Here is a 21,527-nt window from a genome sequence, read left to right as displayed (position 1 = left end):
GAGAGAATTCGCAGAAATAGGAGGGGAAAAGCGGGCTAATGTTAAATTCCAACAGGCTGAGTCTGGAATCGAACTAACACCTGACCACTGTTCCTTGCAGACGACCATGGAGTCACGGGCTGGATTGGAGGGATCGCAGGGCAGTCCAGGGACCGCGGAGCCCCACGATGACTGCAAGCTGAGGATGAACGGTGAGTCGCGGCTCCTTATGGGAAACACTTTGAACGCTGGAGGGGTCAGTCAGTCAGTCAGCATCCGTGAAGGAATCGACGTCCGGACCTTCGCAACGATGGAGAGTGGGAGCTGTGGGAGGGGGTGGATGGGAGTGGATGGATGAGCAGAGAAGGCTGGTAAAGAGAGACAGGGGCAGGCAAAGTTTGTCAAGTGACCGATGGATACAGGTGAGCGGGGTTAAATTGGTAGATGCGTGGAGATGGAAAAAAAAAAGGGTGTCAGACAGGGAGTGACATGTATAGCCATGGGGTGGATATAGGTAGGAGTGGATAACAAGAGGGAAAAGAGAGGAGATGGAATGCAGATAGGGGAATGGGAGATACCCGTTCGAAGGAGGAGAATGGAGCAGGATAACTGGGGGAGTGTGCGGTAGGTGGAATGGTTTATAGGGCAGATTGGTGTGGGGATGGGTTGGGAAAAAAGAGAGTAGGGGTATAATTTATCGTTGGAGAATCCAACATTCATATCTTTGGATTGTAAGCTACCCAAGTGGAATATGAGGTAAGGTTCCTCCAGTTTGCATGTGGGCTCACTCTGGGAATGGAGGGAGGAGGCCAAGAACAGAAATGTTGGTTTGAGAATGGGGAGGGGAGTTGCAATGGTTAGCTGGAGCTGGAGCTCTGGCAATAATCGGCAAACAGAGTGCAAGGTTTAGGCACAATGGGCGCCTACTCTATACTTGATCTCGTCGATATAAAGGAGGTCACATTGGGAGCAAGGAATTAAGTAGATGCGATTTGAAGAGGTGCACCTGGAATCACAGCTGTGTCCCCTGGATAGAACTGAGAAAGGAAGTGTAGGGTCAGGTGTTACATCTGCAATTGCAAGAAAATGTACCTGGGGTGCATATTGGTTGGGTGGGAAGGGATGAATTGATCCCTCCACAACTCCTTGGTTCACTCACCCCTCCCTATCTCTCTTTTCCAGCTTTCTCCCCTTTCCTATCAGTCAGAAGGGTCCAGACCTGAAAGATCATCTATCAATTCCCTCCAGAGATTGTGCCTGACCCACTGAGTTCCTCCAGTACTTTGTGTTTTGATTTTAAAAATCAGCACCTGCAGTTTCTTGTGTCTCCAGATCTTTACGTTGTGACCATTGCGTACCGGTATTGACCCTAATTTCACTCTCATCAATCTTTGATCTTCTAGGAATCGGAGAGACCACCGTGAATGGACCGGCTTTGCACCCTGCTAATTCCACCATCACCCTGATGGAGAATGAGCCTGAGGATCCCTGGGCACTGCCTAACCTTGAGGCTACCGGCACCAAGTGGTCAGGTATCTGTCCCTCTACAATGCCCTGCCTTTGTTCCCTGGCGGAAATCACTGCTCCCTGGCTAGTCAAACCCTTTAAATAATTATTCTTGTTGACAGAACTGAACACCAAGATGAAGGTGTTTCGAGTGCTGAGCACAGTGGTGAAGATCGCTTCACTGTTTGGATTTCTCTATCTCTTCGTCTGCTCACTGGACATCCTCAGCTCGGCCTTCCAACTTGTTGGAGGTGAGATACCTGGGGTCCTCGAATGAACATTTTATGCCCTGTTATCGAATAAGAATCAGGGGGAGGAAATGGCTAATGACAGGCGAGAAGCAGGCTCAATTTTGCATGGCAGGTTAGGAGAGGAACACTTTGCAGTTTGGGCTTCCCATGGAAACAGGACACATGTGGCGGGATCAGAAGGTGCCTCCTCTCATCTGCACTTACAGCTTCACGAGAATAGTCTGCATTTTGTTTTAATGTCTGTTGCTATTTGCTGCTCCGCAGGTAAAGCCGCTGGAGATATTTTCAAAGATAACGCGGTCCTGGCAAACCCTGTGGCCGGCCTTGTGATTGGCATCTTGGTCACAGTTCTGGTTCAAAGCTCCAGCACATCGTCTTCTATTGTGGTCAGCATGGTGTCCTCTGGCTGTGAGTACACAGTGTTCTCACATCCATCTCACTGGCGCAGAGTTTGTTGTTTGAAAAAACAATTTCACTTTGGAGAGGTGTAGCAGCGACAGACACCTTCCAGCTTTCAATCTCCTGCTCATCTCACTTTCCCTATTTACTTTTTTCTGCTCAGTGTTAGGAGTGCGATCAGCCATCCCTGTGATAATGGGAACCAACATCGGTACCTCGGTGACCAACACCATCGTGGCTCTGATGCAATCTGCAGACCGAAATGAATTCAGAAGGTACGCCATCCCCGGGTGGACTCTTGTTTTTAAGTTCTGAGCTAGCAGCTGCTGAACAAAGAAGGTTAGGAGGGGAGAGGAGGAAAAGGCAAGTCCTATTCTTTCAGGCAGGCAGTCCACCAATATATTACTCTTTTTGTTTTGTACGGTCAATGGGAAGGGAATTTCCAGTGATTTTAAGTGCACTGCCCAAAGAGGCTGGTAAGAATGTGCAGATTAGATTTATACAGTGAGTTTTAAAGTGATTGATCTTGAAGGAAGAGAGAAAGTAGAAACTGAATGGCACATTTGTAAAGAGGCTGGCGTCTACCTGAGCTGTGGACTGTAGCAGGACAATTTGAGAAGGCTGTTCAGAACTGACCTGGGGTGTTGTAGAGATTTACCAGAATGAAACCAAAGACGAATTAACCTACAGTTGTGCAAGGAAGTTGGAGTTCTCCTTTGAGCAGTGACATGATAGTGAGTCCAGCAATTTTGGCATAATTTGCAATCTTACTAACCAACCCATCTATATTTATGTCCAAGTCGTTTGTCTTTCCCACAGAGAACAGACATCCCAGCACAGATCAAATTACATGTGATTTTGATGGATTAAATCAGGGGAGACTGGTTCCCTCGGCAGAAGGATTGGTGAATAGAGGACATGAATGTAAGGTGCTTGGCAAGAGAAAACAAGAAAGAAAAAGTAATGCACATTGCTATTCAAGGAAAAAGGAGGGAATTCATGCTTGGATTCAGAGGATGTAAACATGATGCCAAACAAGTACCTTGCATCAGTATTCACCAAATAGAAGGGCATAGAGGATAGTGAGATCAGAGTGGTGTGGGGCTCTTGTAGATCATCAAAGTGGCAACTCCCAGGACCTCATAGAGTCTATGCCAGGATATTGAGGAGATTGCAGGGGCCTTGATGAAGACCTTTCCTCTCAAACACAAGCGAGGTGCTGGAGGACTGAAGAGTAGCCAATGGTGTTCCTTTGTTTAAGAGAGGAAATAGGAATAATCCAGGAAATTATAGGCCAGTGAGCCTCACATCTGTGGTAGAAAAGCTATTAAGAGTAGATTCTTTGAGATAAGATTTACTCGCATTTGGAAGAGAATGGGCTAATTAGGGACAATCAGCATGGCTTTGGCCACTGCAGGTCATGTCTTACTAACATAACTGAGTTTTTCAGGAGGTGACAAAGGTGATTGGAAAGGATCGATCAGTGGATGATGTCTACTTGGATTTCAGTAAGGCATGTGACAAAGTCTTTCTTGGTAGACTGATCCAGAAGATTACGATTCATGAGATCCATGATGATTTGCTAGTTTAGATTCAGAACTGGCTTATGCTTAGAAGACTGAGGATATTGATGGAAGGATGCTGGAGGTTTGTGACCAGTGGTGTTCCACAGGGATCTGTGCTGGGATGTCTGTTCTCTGTGGGAAAGATAAACGATTTGGACATAAATATAGATGGGTTGGTTAGTAAGATTGCAAATTATGCCAAAATTGCTGGACTCACAGACAGTGAGAGAGGTTGACAAAGAATACAGGTGCATATAGATCAGTTACAGGGTCAGGAACTAATGTGGCAGGTTTATAAAACTTTGGATAGGTCGCATTTTTAATATTGCATACAGTTCTGGTCACCCCATTATAAAGGATATGGAGTCTTTCAAGAGGGTGCAGGAGGTTACCCGAATGCTGGCTGTATTAGAGGCTGTTGGCTATAAGAAGAGGCTGGACATACTTGGATTGTTTTCTCTGGCGTATCAGAGGTTAAGGGGATATCTGAGAGAAGTATGTAGAAAAGAACTGCAGATGCTGGTTTAAATCGAAGGTAGACACAAAATGCTGGAGTAACTCAACGGGTCAGGCAGCATCTCTGGAGAGAAGGAATGGGTGACATTTCGTGTCAAGACAAAGACTGGTTGAGAAGCTGCTGGAACTGGGGCTTAGCACCCCTCTGTGTGCCTGGGTCCTGGACTTTCTCACTGCCAGGCCCTAAGTGGTCAGGATGGGGGAACACACATCTAGCTCCCTCACCCTGAACATAGGATCCCCCCAGGGCTGCGTCCTTAGCCCCCTACTGTACTCCCTGTACACACATGACTGTGGGGCCAGGTTCAACTCAAACTCCATCATCAAGTTTGCTGATGACACTGTGGTGGTGGGCCGGATCTCCAACAACGATGGGAAGGCCTACCGGGAGGAGGTGGCTGATCTGACACTCTGGTGTCAGGACAATAGCCTCCTCTTGAATGTCACTAAAACAAAGGAGCTGATTGTGGACTTCAGAAGGGCTAAACATCCAAGGACGTACACGCCACTGGAGATAAATGGGTCTACTGTGGACAGGGTGAGCAGTTTTAAATACTTGGGAGTCCGCATCACAGAGGATCTGACGTGGGCAACGCACATTGCCGCACTGGTGGGTAAGGCTAAGCAGCGCCTTTACCACCTTAGACAATTGAGGAAATTCAGAGTGTCTCTGAGGATCCTTCATTGCTTCTACTCTGGGGCTGTAGAGAGCATCCTGTCCGGCAACATTACAGTCTGGTTTGGGAACAGCTCTGCCCAGGTTTTTATATTTCTGTTACTAAGATGGGAGAATCCATAACTGCTTCACGTGCACAATGAACATGACATGGGGAACATCATATTTTGTTGCGACATTCTAGGTATGGTGACATGACTTATTTGAAAGAGATATTTGATGAAGGAATTTATGAATTTTAATAATACAGTGTAAAGATCCCAGAGCTAACATCAACCAAATATGAGGAAGTTTCATTTAATGACGACTTGCATGACTGCGAGAATAGCTGGTCAACTGTGTTTCTTTTCACTGTGAAAAGAGAGGAAATAGATTTTGAAATAAATACCAATTATTGGCACAGAGCCAGGAGAGGTTTTACAGATTCCCATGATTTAGATAATATAGTTGTCAAAGGAAAGATATATGAGGGAGATACTTGGTATCAATTTTCAGTGAGAAGGACAATATTAAACGAGACCTAATTTTAAAAAAAAGATCTATTGTCTAACCAAAATTTATGAATGTACAATGAATGGACAGTATTATTCATGGAACACCTGTGAGGCTCCAATTTCTGGACCCTGTGTTGAATGTTTTTTTAATATTTTTTATTTTTGAAAAGCATATGTACAAATAGAAATAAAAAAACACATTTGTTACAAAGTTCTTACATAGCTTCAATTTTTAAATTTTTGAAGAGAGAAAGTAAAATAAAAATAAAAACTATAAACTTGGGGAGAGAGAATAAGAGGGTTAAAAAAAAAAGATCTAACAATAAAAATTAAAGGGAGTAGATCGGGGAGACAATAACCACAGTTGTACATCCAACCGCTAACTCAAGTTTCAACTTTTAATTTAATTTAATATTGTCCTTCTCACTGAAAATTGATACCAAGTATCTAACTTGTATAAAAATGCAAAACTTCTGGTTGGAGATTTTTAAAATAGTTTCTGAAGTTATTAATAAAAAATTAGATATGGATCCAAAATTAATTATATTAGGATTATCAGAACATACTACAAATTTTACAGCAAGTCAGGTACATTTTCTGGATTACAGTCTAATAACTGCGAAAAAATTAATACTTAAATTTTGGAAAAAACCAATAACCCCCACAATTAAAATGTGGACTACGGAAATTACAGAGACCCTGCATTTGGAAAAAATAAGGTTTGCCTTAATCGACAAACCTGAGTTATTTTTAAAAATATGGTCTCCATTTATTGAATTTTTAGAAAAGTAAATGGGTTTAACAATCACCAACTCCGCTTCATGTAATGAGCACAGTGGAAGCGACCAATAATTCTTTAGTTAGTAATTTGTGAAGCAAATAAGTTCATTCTTGAAATAATCTATTTTATTTAATGTAATGGCCATGATCATAAAATGAACATCAGTTCACAGGTAATCAAGCAAACTAATTTAAGGAAACAATCTCTCAATAGCTGCAGTATACCTGAACCCATGACTAAGCAGCAGGTTTTAAGAAAATACTTTAGTAACTTTGTAATAAAACCAGCAAGACTCTGATAAAAACAGATTCCGATGCATGGTCATTGACCTGAATAATTTCAAATCACTAGAACCTGCATTTTCTAGTTAGTTTATATATACACAAGTACAAATAGAAAAAAATGAAAATGTGATAAGTAATATGGAAAACATTGGAAGGTATGTGAAAACTAACAGTTGAATTGTTTGTAAGTTTATTAAAATAAGTTGTTGCAAAGACATACAGGTATGTAGGTTAATTGGCTGGGTAAATGTAAAAATTGTCCCTAGTGGGTGTAGGATTGTGTTAATGTACGGGGATCGCTGGGCGGCACAGACTTGGAGGGCCGAAAAGGCCTGTTTCCGGCTGTATATATATGATATGATATGATATGATATGACAGGATGGCCCTGCAGAGAGTAGTGCGTTCGGCAGAACGCACCATGGGAACTACACTCATCCCCCTGCAGGACCTATACATCAGGAGGTGCAGATCCAGAGCAAGCAAGATCATGAGGGACCCCTGCCACCCCAGTAACGGACTGTTCCAGATGCTACGATCAGGCAAACGCCTCCGCTGTCACGCTGCGAAAACGGAGAGGATGAGACGGAGCTTCTTCCCACAGGCCATCAGGACTGTCAACTTTTATAACCCCAGAGACTAAATTTTTGTCGACACTAATAGTAACTTATTAACTTTATTTATATGCTGTAACTGTAATTCTTTTTTGTGCACAACCCGCAGGCATTGCCACTTTCATTTCACTGCACAGTATGTGTATGTGACAAATAAATTTGACTTGACTTGACTTGAGAATGTAGTTGGAGACAGTAAAACTAGTGGGAGAACAGGGAAGGAGGAGGGGATGGAGAGAGAAAGCAAGGGCTATCTGATGTCAGAGAAGTCAATGTTCATACTGCTGGGGTGTAAACTACCCAAGCAAAATTTGCGCTGGGCTTCACTCTGTCAATGAAGGAGGCCCTGAACAGAAAGGTCAAATTGGGAATGGGAGGGGGAGTTGAAGTGCTAAGCCACCGGGAGGTCAGGTACGTTAAGACGGACTGAGCGGAGGTGTTCAGCAAAATGATCGCCGAGCCTGCGCTTGGTTTCGCCGATGTAAAGAAGTTGACACCTGGAACAGCGGATACAGTAGATGAGGTAGGAGGAGGTGCAGGTGAACCTCTGCCTCACCTGGAAAGACTGTTTGGGTCCTTGGATGGAGTTGAGGGTGGAGGTAAAGGGACAGGTGTTGCATCTCCTGTAGTTGCAAGGGATAGTACCTGAGGAGGGGATGGTTTGGGAGGGAAGGGACAAGTTGACATGGGAGTTTCGGAGGGAACGGTCTCTGCGGAATGCAGAAAGGGGTGGAGATGGGAAGATGTGGCCAGTAGTGGGATCTCATTGGAGGTGGCGAAAATGTTGGAGGATTATATGCTGTATGCAACGGCTGATGGGGTGGAAGGTGAGGACAAGGGGGACTCTGTCCTTGTTAGGAATGGGGGAGGGGGAGCAAGAGCGGAGCTGCGGGATGTAGAGGAGACCCTAGTGAGAGCCTCATCTATAATGAAAGAGGGGAACCCCCATTTCCTAAAGAATGAGGACATCTCCAATGCCCTGGTATGGCACACCTCATCCTGGGCGCAGATGCGGCGTAGACGAAGGATTTGGGAGTAGGGAATAGAGTCTTGATGGGAAGCAGGGTGGGAAGAAATGTAGTCAAATTAGCTATGGGAGTCAGCAGGTTTGTAGTAGATGTCGTCAATAGTCTGCTTCCTGTGATGGAGACGATGTGATCTAGAAACGGTAGGGAGATGTTGGAGATGGTCCAAGTGAGTAGAATAGAAGTATATAAGATTGAGAGGCAGAGGTAGGATAGACAATCAGAACTGTTTCACAGGATGGTCAAGTTTAAAGAAGATGTGCAGGGCAGGTTTTGTTGCACAGAGAGTGGTGGAAGCCTGGGTTCTGATGCTAGGGTCAACCATGTAAAAAATAATTAAGATTATGAATGTGCTAATCATATTTATTTCCTTCCTAGAGCCTTTGCAGGTGCAACTGTACATGATTTCTTTAATTGGCTCTCAGTGCTAATCCTACTGCCGATTGAAGCAGCCTCTGACTATCTATACCATCTCACTGCAGTTATTGTCAAGTCTTTTGATATCAAGACTGGTGAAGATGCTCCAGATTTGTTAAAAGTTATTACCGATCCCCTCACAAAACTTATTGTGCAGGTAAGCCATGTGCAGTGGTTCATATTAAACCGCTAATGCAAATAACAGGACTGATCATTTTATGTCTCTGTAGACAGGTGCAGTGGGGAGAAGCACTGAGTATCTCACTGCCAGACTGAGCTCTCCAGAACCTTGTGGTGTGACAGAGAGTCAAGTTGAAGACAGTGACTGCTGAGCCTCAGTTCTGTGCTGGTCACAAATATGGAGGGATATTTTGGGTGCTGCTGATACCCAGGAGATCTTGAACCAAAGATCTGGTTGGGAAAAGTTCACACTTTACTTGCTTGACTTCCAACTTCTCTCCAGACTGCTCCCAGACCTCCTTCCATTCTCCCTCCACCTCTTCAAACATAAGAATCCCAGTGTAAACCTTACCTATATCATTTTAGAGTAAGAAGACAGAGGGCTGGGGTAGCTCAGTGGGTCAGAAGCATCTCAGGAGAAGATGGATAGTCATCAGTCTGAAGAAGGGTCCTGATCTGAAATGTTGCCAATCCATGTTATCCTGTGATGCTGCCTGACCCACCGAACTACTCCAGCACTCTGTGTCTTCTTTTGGTAAACCAGTGTCTGTAGTTCCTTGTTTCTTCGTTTTAGGGGAATATTGTTGTAACTATGGTGGGTGAGCCTTAAATGTCCACTCATCTCAATACCCAGAGTGAGCAATGGGAAGACCTGATTTAACAGGCCACCATCACTATGCTTTCCATGACACCCATTATGATGATGAAGAATTCAGACTAATATTATCAAATAAAACTATAAAAATATTTTTCTTGTAGAAACAAAGAACTGCAAATGCTGATTAATTCACGAAAGGACACAAAGTATTGGAGTAACTCGAAACGTCACCTATCCATGTTCTCCAGAGATGCTGCCTGACCTGTTGAGTTACTCCAGCATTTAGTGTCCTTTTAAACTATTTTTCGTACTACTTTATCTCCTTCATAGGTTCCTACAGGTAATAGTATCCAAGCTGTAAAATAGTTGTTGTGCAACTGAATGTAATAAAGAATATTAATAAAAGTTATCAATTATTTGACGCAAGATACCAGGGATAAATCAAAATGCTTTATATCATTAAGATAAATAAAATCACTCCAAGGGTCAGTGTTAGCATGTAATTTAAAATTCCATAGTTTCCAACGGTGTTATAGGGACAAGCATTTTATTGGGCAGACGTTGTAGTGTAGCACTGAGAGAGCTTTGTATTGAGATTAGTGCCATTTCTGGATAAACTGAACTATCTTTATAAATACACGGTTAATTTACAGTTAATTGGCATCATATTGTCCATTAGAATCTTTGAAGAAAATCGTAAAACCTGTAAAAACAAGAAGGAAACTTTTTGATCCCCCGCATCGCTGAACTGATAACCCGATTGAGCAGGACAAATATTTTCAGCGTGAACTTGGACAAAGTAGATATATCAAGAGGCAGCTTTATGAGTTATATTGTTTCTTTGAGGAGGAATAAAAGTTACTGTTTGACTTAACTCTGTGAAAGAAATTGTACACTATACTATACTATACTATACTATACAATTCGGAGATGAAGTGAGGAATAGTTCAACATTTGAATCAATTCCTTCTTACTTTTACAGAAAAAGAGGCCATCCAATTCATTGGGTCCATGTTACCTCCCAGAAGAATAATCCCATTAGTACCATTGCCCCTCTACTTATTTCCCTGCAGCCCTGTACCTTATCCTTTCTCACATGCCCATCGATTCCTCCTTGATTCCTTTTGCCATTGACAGGGTAATTCACAACAGCTACTCAACCTCTCAGTGCATATAGGGAATGTGGGGAAGAACCAAAGCACCCAGCAGAAATCCACACAGTTACATGCAGCGTCACAACCACAGACAAATCAGGGTGTCTGGAGCTGTGAAGCAGTCATATTAACTGCTATGCCACTGTGCCAGCACAGTTAATGCTGCTGCCTTACCGTTCCACTGACCTGGGGTCCAGGTCTTGGGTGTGGTCTGTATACAGTTTGCATGCTTTCCCTGTTACCAGATGAGATTCTACTGGGTGCTCCAGATTATTCCATTATCTCAAACACATGATGGACTGTTAATTAACTACTATCATCTTCACCTTAGTGCATGTAATTGGCAAAACAATCAAAGGGAAATGGTTGGGCATACATGAGAGGAGACATCACAGGGCAGCAGGGACAAACAGGAGAAGGGTCAGGGGAGTGATGGAATTGTTCTGTTGACATGAATATGATGGGTTAAGTGACTTCAAACTTCATTTGTTTCACAATTAGGCTTTGTTATTCCAGAATTGCATCATTTATGTTATGTAGAATGCATTCTTCTGCATGTTGAGCATATTTTGAACTGCAGTCATTTCACTTCTGCAATTATAATTGTTCACTCTGGAAGCAGAAAACTTGCATATTAACTGTACTATGAAATCTGGAATGCTGATTTATTAATTTAAATTGTTATTCTTCCTTATCCCCGTCAACATTTTGAATGAAAACCATGATAGTTTGTGGAGTTTATAGTGAAAAGTTGGATATGGTAGTTGTCATGGTTATATTTTTTAATCATTCTCCCTAAGCTTCTCTCCTTCTATACCCCTGCCCCCCACATCCCCAACCCTTGCTCTAAACCAACATTTAATCTTTGGCAACCTGAACTGCTATCTCTTTACTATCTCAGAGTCTTGATCCAATCCTACTTGATAATGGTCCTTGGAAGGATATTGTGATTTTGCTTTTCACTACACCAATCGCAGTATACAAATACATTGTAGTGAATCTGGGTACTTGAGTTCAAATTCCACAATGAAACTGTAATTCAGCTCTAAAATAAGAAAGTGATATTTGTAAAAGTCAACTTGAAGCTGTTGGACCTCTGTCGAAGCTTGCCTACTTTAAGTGTGTGTCTTGGGGATCAAGGCCTGAAGTCCTTACCTCACCTTACTCTTTCTTCAGACTAATAAAGGCTTATTAAGTACCCCAACTCTATCAAGAATTGCAGGAAAACACCAGATGATCTGCAGATGAGCTTTGTCCACGAGGCCTGTGTCCCAGGGCCTGTGTTCATTTCCTTAAAGCATGAAGTTAGGAAGAGGGGATGTTCAACGAGATCTGGGTGTCCTAGTGCATCAGTCACTGAAAGGAAGCATGCAGGTACAGCAGGCAGTGAAGAAAGCCAATGGAATGTTGGCCTTCATAACAAGAGGAGTTGAGTATAGGAGCAAAGAGGTCCTTCTACAGTTGTACCGGGCCCTGGTGAGACCGCACCTGGAGTACTGTGTGCAGTTTTGGTCTCCAAATTTGAGGAAGGATATTCTTGCTGTTGAGGGCGTGCAGCGTAGGTTCACTAGGTTAATTCCCGGAATGGCGGGACTGTCGTATGTTGAAAGGCTGGAGCAATTAGGCTTGTATACACTGGAATTTAGAAGGATGAGGGGGGATCTTATTGAAACATATAAGATAATTAGGCGATTGGACACATTAGAGGCAGGAAACATGTTCCCAATGTTGGGGGAGTCCAGAACAAGGGGCCACAGTTTAAGAATAAGGGGTAGGCCATTTAGAACGGAGATGAGGAAGAACTTTTTCAGTCAGAGAGTGGTGAAGGTGTGGAATTCTCTGCCTCAGAAGGCAGTGGAGGCCAGTTCGTTGGATGCTTTCAAGAGAGAGCTGGATAGAGCTCTTAAGGATAGCGGAGTGAGGGGGTATGGGGAGAAGGCAGGAACGGGGTACTGATTGAGAGTGATCAGCCATGATCGCATTGAATGGCGGTGCTGGCTCGAAGGGCTGAATGGCCTACTCCTGCACCTATTATCTATTGTCTATTGTCTAATTCCATATTCAGTGAGAATCAAAAATCGATGACTGGGCATTTTCTGACATGTCTAAATCATAAAATAATTACTTCATTTCAGTTGGACAAATCTGTAATAAATGAAATAGCAACGGGAAATCCAGCAGCAGCAAATAGAAGCCTCATCGAACAGTGGTGCAAGACCGCAACTGAAATGGCAAGTGAACAAAAAATGTAGTTACCTCATGCCTGTTATAATGAATAACCAGCAATGATTAAGAGCTTTGTCAGTCTGGTTCAGTGACTGCTTGTATATGATACATGATCATGAAAAAGAGCACAATTTGGGTTATTGAATAATAGTCAAGTGGTACAAGCAAACTATAGAAACTTTTAAAAGCTGCCCCCTTTGTTACCCTGGCCCAGATGTAATTTGAGGAATCTCTGTGTGAGAGAGGAATTTTGGGCAGAACCTCTCTCTGTTTTTTCTGGCAAAACACCTCCAGAAACCAAGCTGCCTCTGCTCAGGACAAGACACAGTCACAGTGGAGGAGTGTTTGATACACAATAGTTGTATTTGAGCTTGCAATGTTAAATCTAATAACAAGTGATGCAAGTCCTTTGAAAAGTATTTCAAAAACTTTGGTGACTTTAACCAGTGTACCTTTTCCAATTGCTTGCCTTCCTCCAATGTAGCTGCTAAGTTGTAGCTTTCAAATTCCAGTGCTCAGTCAGAATGCGATTGCTGTAGAATTGGGCTTTAAATACTCTTTCCCTAGAATTGTGTACAGGATTTACATCAGAGCTGCAGAACACTTGCCCACTGCATTTCTAGCTTTTGGGTAATTTTAACCTATCCCCCCCCCCCCCCCCCCCCTCCTCACCCCCGCCTCCAACTCTTCTACCCCTATTTGTTGCTAGCTTGAAAAATATAAATAGTATTGAATGATAGTGGCATTGGACCAGATAGTATTTAAACCTGGTTAAAGGCAGGTGTAATGTCTGTCGGGTTTTTTTTGTGTTGCAGCCCATACAAGCAAGTAAATGACATATCCTGTATTAACAACAGTGACTCTCAGCTAATCAACACTTGTGGCTGGGTACCACAATATATCAATTATGTACATGATATAGTTGAGTTCTTCAAGGCACCCAGCCCATAGCTACTTATGTATACTATTTGTCTTTACTTGCTCTATGAAATGCAGCCATTTGCAAACACCGTTTGAGATTAATTTATCTCTTTTATGGTAAATTGTAGCTTTTTGAATAAATGCAGGTGATGATATAAGTTAGTGTGAACTTATAAGACCATAAGAAGCAGGGAAGGAGTTTGACCCTGCTCCACCATTCAATATAATTCTGATTGATCCAACACGTTCTGGTCCACTTTCCTGCTCTTGTCCCCAGAAGTCTTGATTAACTTATTGATTAAAAATCTTATTTCAGGTTTGAATAAATTCAAGGATTCAGGCTTTACAGTGTACTCGAACAAAAGCTCAAGGATCATGCAGAGAAGAAATTCACCCTTATCTTAATTGTGCCACCTTCTTATTCCGAGACTGTGCCCTCACATCATGGAGTCACATGAAAGGGCATTTAATGTATGACAGAGAGATAAACGTTCTGTAACAATAATGATTAAGGAGTGTCAAAAGAAAGAAAACAAACAAATTAAAAAACTACAGGTTATAAACTGTGAGGAAACATTGAAAATAGGTACAGGAGGAGGCCATTTGGCCCTTCGAGCCAACACCACCATTCATTGTGATCATGGCTGATCATCCACAATCAGTAACCCATGACTGCCTTCTCCCCATATCCCTTGATTCCACTAGCCCCTGGAGCTCTATCTAATTCTCGTTTAAATTCATCCAGTGATTTGGCCTCCACTGCCTTCTGTGGCAGAGAATTTTGTGAGGAGGAAGGTATAGAAGAAAATAAGATAACAAGAATGAAAATCTGAGCAGATGCTGAGAAAGATATGAATGTTGTTGCTGCATATAAATGAATGCCAAAGTAGAAAGAAAATAAAAGGTCATTATAATGGAAAATTGGTAATAAATATTAATTTAAAGATAGGGGACTGAAATAGTTCTTAGGTTGATAGAAAAAAAGTACGTTGCAAGGCTAATGGTTAGGGAACATCTGGTACTGCTGATGTAATTGTGCAGAGTTTCAGACAATATTAGCTACGGTAAAGGAGACTAATGATTGAAATGGTTGTTCCTCTCTCGTAGGTTGAAAAGAACGTGACTGTCCCAAGTCCAGTCAATTGCACATCCCCCGAATTCTGTTGGACTGATGGCAATAATACTTTGACTCTGAAAAATATATCAGAAACAATATATATTCACAAATGTAAGTGAATGTTTCATTCGATTATTTTGATATTATTTAAGAAACCAAAAGCAAAAAATGAAGAGGCTTTTGTAATGTTTGTATAAACACATGTGTGGCCTAGTGTAGAATACTGGACAAGATAGGAATAGATGAAAGAAGATACTCTTTAAAATTGCTGAGCTTATATCTCTTTAGCTCTGTGTCAACTTTTGGCTTGTTGGCAATTTTTATCTAATTATCTGCGAAGCACATTGGGAAGTTTGTATGTGATGTAAATGAAATTGTCTACTCATCTATGTCCCATTACTTGGTAAATATCAAAAACAGCTATACTCTGCGATAAAACATTATTCCTGAACATGAAGATATTTAGAAGCATTTCAGTATATAAATTAGATGAATAAGATGTTGCTTCTGGTTTACCTTTTTCATTTTAGGTCACCATTTATTTGTGAATACCACCATATCAGATCTAGGAGTTGGCCTGATCCTTCTTGCAGGCTCCTTGTTTATTCTATGCAGCTGCTTGATACTCATTGTCAAACTTCTCAACTCCATGTTAAAAGGACAGGTCGCCACCATTATCAAAAAAATTATGAATACAGGTAAACAGAAAAAATAAACCAAATATTTAGGATAAAATGTAGATTTTTCTTTGCACTTCTCCTGCATACGATATAGTTCGTGATTGCTTATTGGCTCTTTTCATTTGGTACTATTCTGGATCTACTATTGCTTATCTGAAATAATTTATTATATTTTGCACTGTGAGCCATTTGGACATTGAAGATTGTGAACTGTAAACACTTCTGGTCATTCTAGGTATTTATCAACTTCGGAGTTATTTTTGAGAATATTAAAATATGTTTTAAAATACAAAAGCATTTAAAAAATCTATAAGAAGTTGCAGGAATGTTAATCTTTTTAGTTTGGGCATTAATATAGTGGAGTGAATTCCTGCAATTTACAATTCCTGATTGTCGTCCACCACTGAAATCAATGAAATAAAAGGAGTATAAACATTAAACATTCTTAGACTATGCCCTCGGACAACAATACTCTCTTCTAGGTTACTGCCAAGACAAAGATGGTTGAAAGTTATTTCAATTGATTTGGTGATTTAAAAAAAAGTGATGTAACACATATGCTGTAAAATTCCAATATAAACAGAGATTCTCTATTGTTAAAATGATGCCATGTTAAATAGAGATACTATTGGGTTTTACAATAGTTTTAGATATATTGTTTCCTTCATGTAAGATATAAATATATTTTACAATCTTGGATTAATAAAGTTTTATTGTATCCCTTTCAAACATATTCCAAAAAAAGTACAATAAATAGGGAGGATCTGGCAAAGACCATTGTCGTAAAAAGATAAAACTTTTTTAATGTTTTTTAAATATAAGAAAAGACAATTTCAAAGCAGTGGGCGTTGATCTCTATTGTACAGCAACACAATTTAATTGCCATCTTGATCTTTAATGATTTGAATATATGTAGCAAAATTCATCTGTATGTCAATGTCTAAGGTACATGCAATAATATCAAAACATATATTAGTTACTTTACCGTAATTTACATGTTGTCATTTCTGATAAGCAAAATAACTCGTATTCAATTAAATTCTAATCTTTTTGCAGATTTCAAATATCCATTTGGTTGGGTAACAGGATATATCGCCATTCTCGTGGGTGCTGGAATGACTTTTGTTGTTCAAAGCAGTTCTATTTTCACCTCTGCTCTTACTCCATTGGTTGGTAAGTTTTGAGGAAAACATTTATGAGAAAATCAGAGTGGTTAAAAATGTCTAATATTTCCCTTTTGTCGTGTTTTATATATAATGTTTGTATTTTTCCCCTCTTGTCAGGAATTGGTGTGATCAGTATTGAGCGAGTCTATCCCCTTACACTGGGTTCCAATCTTGGTACAACCACTACTGCTATTATAGCTGCTCTTGCAAGTCCAGGAGAAACCTTAGCTGATTCTTTACAGGTGAGCACAAACAACCAGTCTGCTTTAGTAATTGTTATTTTATATACTTGGCAGATCGTTCAGTGGTTTAATCTGACAATCCAGAGGCCTGAATTGATAATCAGAGAACATAACTTTCTCGTAAACATCCTTTTCCAAATGTGGCAACTAACAACAATGAACCATTCCAGGATTAGATGCAGTCTTTTGTTCAAATGTCCATTTTTTTTCCATGTGTGATTGTGGTCACAGGGATTATTAATCCTTTGCTCTGAGAGTGATTGGCTCAAGAGTGACCAAATGCAAAAGTCCTGACTGATGTCTTCATCCCCTACTCCATAATTGCCTCAGTCCACTGTACCAGGCACAGTTGCCAGATTCCCAAAGTTAACCAATATTAATCAAGAATATAAATGATTTTGATTGGAAATTTAGGGAATTTTAACCGTCTGATGGGAGAGTTGATAATCATATTTGAAATATGTTGCAAAAGTACGCAGAATGTTTTCAAGTAGGAAAGGGTACAGAGACAAGGATGTTGCTAGGACTTGAGGGTCTGAGTTATAGGGAGAAGTTGAGCAGGCTGGGACTCTATTCCGAGGAGCGGAGGAAGATGAGGGGTGATTTTATAGAAGTGTATAAAATCATGAGAGGAATAGATCAGGGTCTCTTGCCCAGAGTAGGGGAATCCAGAACCAGAAGACCTAGGTTTAAGGTGAAGGGGGGAAAGATTTAATAGGAATCTGAGGGGTACCTTTTTCACACCAAGGGTGGTGGGTGTATGGAACAAGCTGCCACAGGAGGTAGTTGAGGCAGGACTATTGCAATGTTTAAGAAACAATTAGACAGGTACATGGATAGGACATGTTTAGAGGGACATGGGCCAAATGCAGGCAGGTGGAACTAGTGTAGATAGAACATGTTGGTCGGTGTGGGCAAGTTGGGCCGAAGGGCCTGTTTCCACGCTGTATGACTCTGAGGAAGTAAGATGTTATTGTTTGACATTGGATGGTGGCAAAACCAGAATCATTGGTGACTTTAAAAATACTTCAGAAGGAGAAACTTAATTTGCAGCTTTGTGGAAAGAGCAGGGAGGTGTTGGTGGGATTGATAAAATACTTTTTTTCAAGAAGGTGGCATTGGCATGTTGTGCCAAACATCCTCATGGTTTCAAATTTTATTACAGCACAGAAGGAGGCCATTTGGTCCATCAGGTTCATGCCGGTTCACTTATTTTCCCCCAAATAAATCTAGCTTACATACAACGATTTAAAACCCCTTGATTTTTCCTTCAGCCACATTTACCGTTGTTAATTTACCCACAAACTAGCTTGTCTTTGGGAAGTGGGGTGGAACAGGGGGACCCAGGGAAAACAATATAGTCAGAGAGGAAATGTGCAAACTCCATCACCAAAGGTCAGAATTTAACCCAAATGGCGAGAGCTAGAAGACTGGTCACTACCTGCATCACCACTGCACTGTACATGTTAGGATCTGTAGCAAGACATTAAGTCAAAGATCTTTTAGTTCTATGTTGCTGAAACCCATAACTCATCAAAACATCCAATTTGGGGCATCAAATATAGTCTTAAATGTTCTGAAATAAGTAATACTTGACAAATGTAGAGGAAGGACTGAATAATAACATTAATGGTCATGTTTCGCTGTTCAATACATGAATAGCTATCAGAAGCAAGAATTTATATGTACATAATCATTAATAGTTCTAATGATAACAAAAGTATTTAGTCAATATTCAATTATAATTTTTAATTTTGAAAAATAGACTTTAAATGTATACTAAAAGTTTTTTTTATTTTTATAGATTGCTTTGTGTCATTTCTTTTTTAATATCTCTGGGATCCTCATTTGGTACCCTCTGCCATTCATGCGCCTGCCCATTCGTCTAGCCAAAGCCTTGGGCACTTGTACGTCCAGATATAGGTGGTTTGCTGTTACCTACTTGATTTTGTGCTTCCTGCTGCTCCCTATAACTATATTTGGGCTGTCTGTTGCTGGTTGGCAGATTCTGACTGGCGTAGGTGTTCCTATTTTGGTGCTTATAATCATTATTGTTGTTATCAACGTTATGCAAACAAAATGTCCAAGGTACTTGCCAAAAGTATTGCAAACATGGAACTTCCTTCCAATTTGGTTTCATTCTTTAAGACCATGGGACAGAGTGGTACAGCGTGCTACAATATGTTGTTCCAGTCGGTGTTTTCGTAAGTGTGGTTGCTGCAAGAAGAATGATGATGAAAATGTTGATAAAAAGGAAAAGCAGGCCAGATCTTTGGAGGTTTATGATAATCCAGTAATTTTAGAGAATGAGAAAAAAGATATTAAGACATTCCCAGCTAGTGAAAGTGAAACAAGAGTTAATTCAACAGCTATGTAGCATTTGAACCACAGAATTGCTTAAACATGCCTTTGCAAAATGGAGCAGTATTTTGTAAGGTTTAACCTATATGAGTTCCTATCACTTCTGGTATCCTGATTGGTTAGTGCCATTAACAAATTTTGTGCTAGAAGTGATTCCTTCACCAATTTATACTGTTTTGTATTCAATTGTTGCTCTTAAGTGCACACTTTCATTATAGCATTATATGAACAAAGTGGTGTTAATACAAATTCAAAGTGAAGCTATGATAAAGGCACAACATCTTTATCCCAGGTGCTATTTGTAAAATGTTGACCGGAGTCATTTTATTTTGTGTTTCCTTGTTGGTTTCTTTTTAGTGGGGGATTCTTCATTTCATGGTGCCAGAAAATTCTCTCCCACTGGTAGAAAATAACTTCAAACTACATTTATTTCAAAGAAATAAAATGATGAAAATTAAGGACTGGGGTGGGGAGGGGCAGGGGGCAGGGGGGGAGGGGGAGGGGGGAAGGAAGCTTAGTCCACAATACAAATAAATAATTGTCAAGAACTGTGAGCATTTATATGTCAGTGGCCAAATGATATTGGAGAACACTTGTGAATTGCCTCGAGTGGTAAACGTCAGCAGCTGTGCTCCATGTTGACACACTTAGTACTGTTGACTGCAGTGGAAGCGAATGTGCAAAGGTTGAGTAGAACTAGAGGCAGATACTGTTGCACGTCAGTGACCAAAGGTGGATTTCTGCCCCTCAGATTCATCCAGTCATGAGCTTGGGGTCCCAACAATAAATCAATGAAGGTCAAGTTCCATGTATTCAAGGGTCCATTAGTTCTGCTGGATGGTACTGCAATAATAACTCTTGCTTGCAGAGTTCCCAATGAACTGTGTTATTCACTTCCAAGTTTACACAACCTGAATTATAAAAACAATGAGAACCTATTGTAACCAGGCTGAAACTATTCCATCACTTTTCCAACCAGTGATTTCACTTTTAGAGATTGAACATATGATGACGACAGAGTTGCATTAATACCTCTCAAATGCTACTTTCACAATGTTTCAAAATGGTGATGAGAAAGGGGCATTCAAACAAGGCAGCATAGACCACCATAGACCTCATAGTCCTGGCTGAATTTCAGGGTTGTATTAGCCCTCTAGAGGACTTTCATTGCTGCTATGAGAACATAAGGGTTTCTTAACAAAGTTATACAGAACCGTGGAATAATCTATGGGCAAAACCACAACTGACAGGGTGATTCCTCTCTGATGGCAGCTCAGCCCTGAGAGAACAGCAAAAGTTATGACAGCCTTGGAGAGAGTGGTTATTTTTGTTTATGGCAGCAGAACTGGAAATGAGAAATCTATGGTGAAATAATGTATACAAATGTATAATGACAAATTAAATGGACTCCCCTAAATTGTACATTTGTCAGGAGATAGTAAAGAGACTTGTATTAAATATTTTATTGCTTTTATAGAATATATAATTTATGTATTGAATGACTTGTTGCCTAACCGCACTAACTTGTCAATTTGAATAATGGACATCTGTGTATATTTTGTTACTTATTTTTCTATTGTACTGTTGATTTTAAACAACATTTAATGTGTGATTTGAAATATATATATTGCAAGTACGTTACTGAAAAAAATGTTGCTGTGATTTATTTTACTAACTTGCTTTAATTCAGGGGAATGCCACAATTTCTCTGTGTAAGTGCCGGTATATTTCCTTGTGGAGCTATTGGCTGTGCTATGCCAGCTGAACTGTAGAGATGGTCTTCCTCAGGTTCCCCACATGGACATTGGGCAATTACCCTTCACTGATGGGGATTTGAATGGGGATTGCAGGGCTCTGGGGGAGGAATGAGAAGTATAAGGTATGCTACTTTTATAAATTATGTGTCGTAGGTTTAAAAAAAATTATAATTTCAAAAATGTTGATCTTTTTATTTGAAAATAATTAATAGCATAGCATTTTTAAATTCTATATATTTCACTTTTAAGTTTTCTATTGTTTCTGAATGGCAGTCCTTAGGCAGTTTCCTGAGAGAATATTAATTAAAACATTGAAATGTTCATGAATTCAAAACCACCTAATAATTTCCTTGCACACAAAAGATCCAGTTTAATATTTAGATCCTTCTCAAAATGCTCTCAGGGTGAGGGCTTTGCTGGCTCCCATAGGCTTCCAGAAGAGATTTGTGGATAGGACTTTTATTTAAGACCACCTATTTGACCCAGTTATATTTTTTCGAAGTCGAGCATAGTTCAAAACCCCAACGTTCCACTTTGATTCGGCCAAGTAAGATAAGTTAGCTGAACTAAGTTCAGGCAAGTGGTGATTTTAGGCTTACACTTCTTTCCATGACTTCAGG

General features: G+C 40.5%; 1 protein-coding gene across 1 annotated transcript; it reads left to right on the top strand.

The window, feature by feature from the left end:
- The first annotated feature begins 106 nt into the window (after positions 1 to 106).
- Positions 107 to 19,166, top strand: LOC144599626 (sodium-dependent phosphate transport protein 2B-like). The gene is made up of 12 exons (XM_078410751.1): positions 107 to 191; positions 1,383 to 1,511; positions 1,608 to 1,736; positions 2,001 to 2,144; positions 2,299 to 2,410; positions 8,467 to 8,662; positions 12,573 to 12,668; positions 14,692 to 14,812; positions 15,232 to 15,399; positions 16,438 to 16,554; positions 16,665 to 16,789; positions 18,594 to 19,166. The coding sequence occupies exons 1-12, from the start codon at positions 107 to 109 to the stop codon at positions 19,164 to 19,166; spliced, it is 1,995 nt and encodes a 664-aa protein (XP_078266877.1).
- Positions 19,167 to 21,527: the final 2,361 nt, after the last annotated feature.

Source organism: Rhinoraja longicauda, chromosome 1 (genome assembly GCF_053455715.1).
Source record: "Rhinoraja longicauda isolate Sanriku21f chromosome 1, sRhiLon1.1, whole genome shotgun sequence".
NCBI lineage: Eukaryota > Metazoa > Chordata > Chondrichthyes > Rajiformes > Arhynchobatidae > Rhinoraja > Rhinoraja longicauda.
The sequence above is the reverse complement of the archived record's forward strand: the minus strand, read 5'-3'. Positions and strand labels throughout refer to the sequence as shown.

What these genes read in the sequence shown, in the direction of transcription:
- LOC144599626 (XM_078410751.1), top strand. Translation starts at nt 107, where the DNA reads ATGGAGTCACGGGCTGGATTGGAGGGATCGCAGGGCAGTCCAGGGACC. An exon ending in CAGCATGGTGTCCTCTGGCT is followed by an intron (nt 2,145 to 2,298) that starts GTGAGTACACAG and finishes TTTTCTGCTCAG; the next exon opens with TGTTAGGAGTGCGATCAGCC. An exon ending in TCACAAAACTTATTGTGCAG is followed by an intron (nt 8,663 to 12,572) that starts GTAAGCCATGTG and finishes ACTTCATTTCAG; the next exon opens with TTGGACAAATCTGTAATAAA.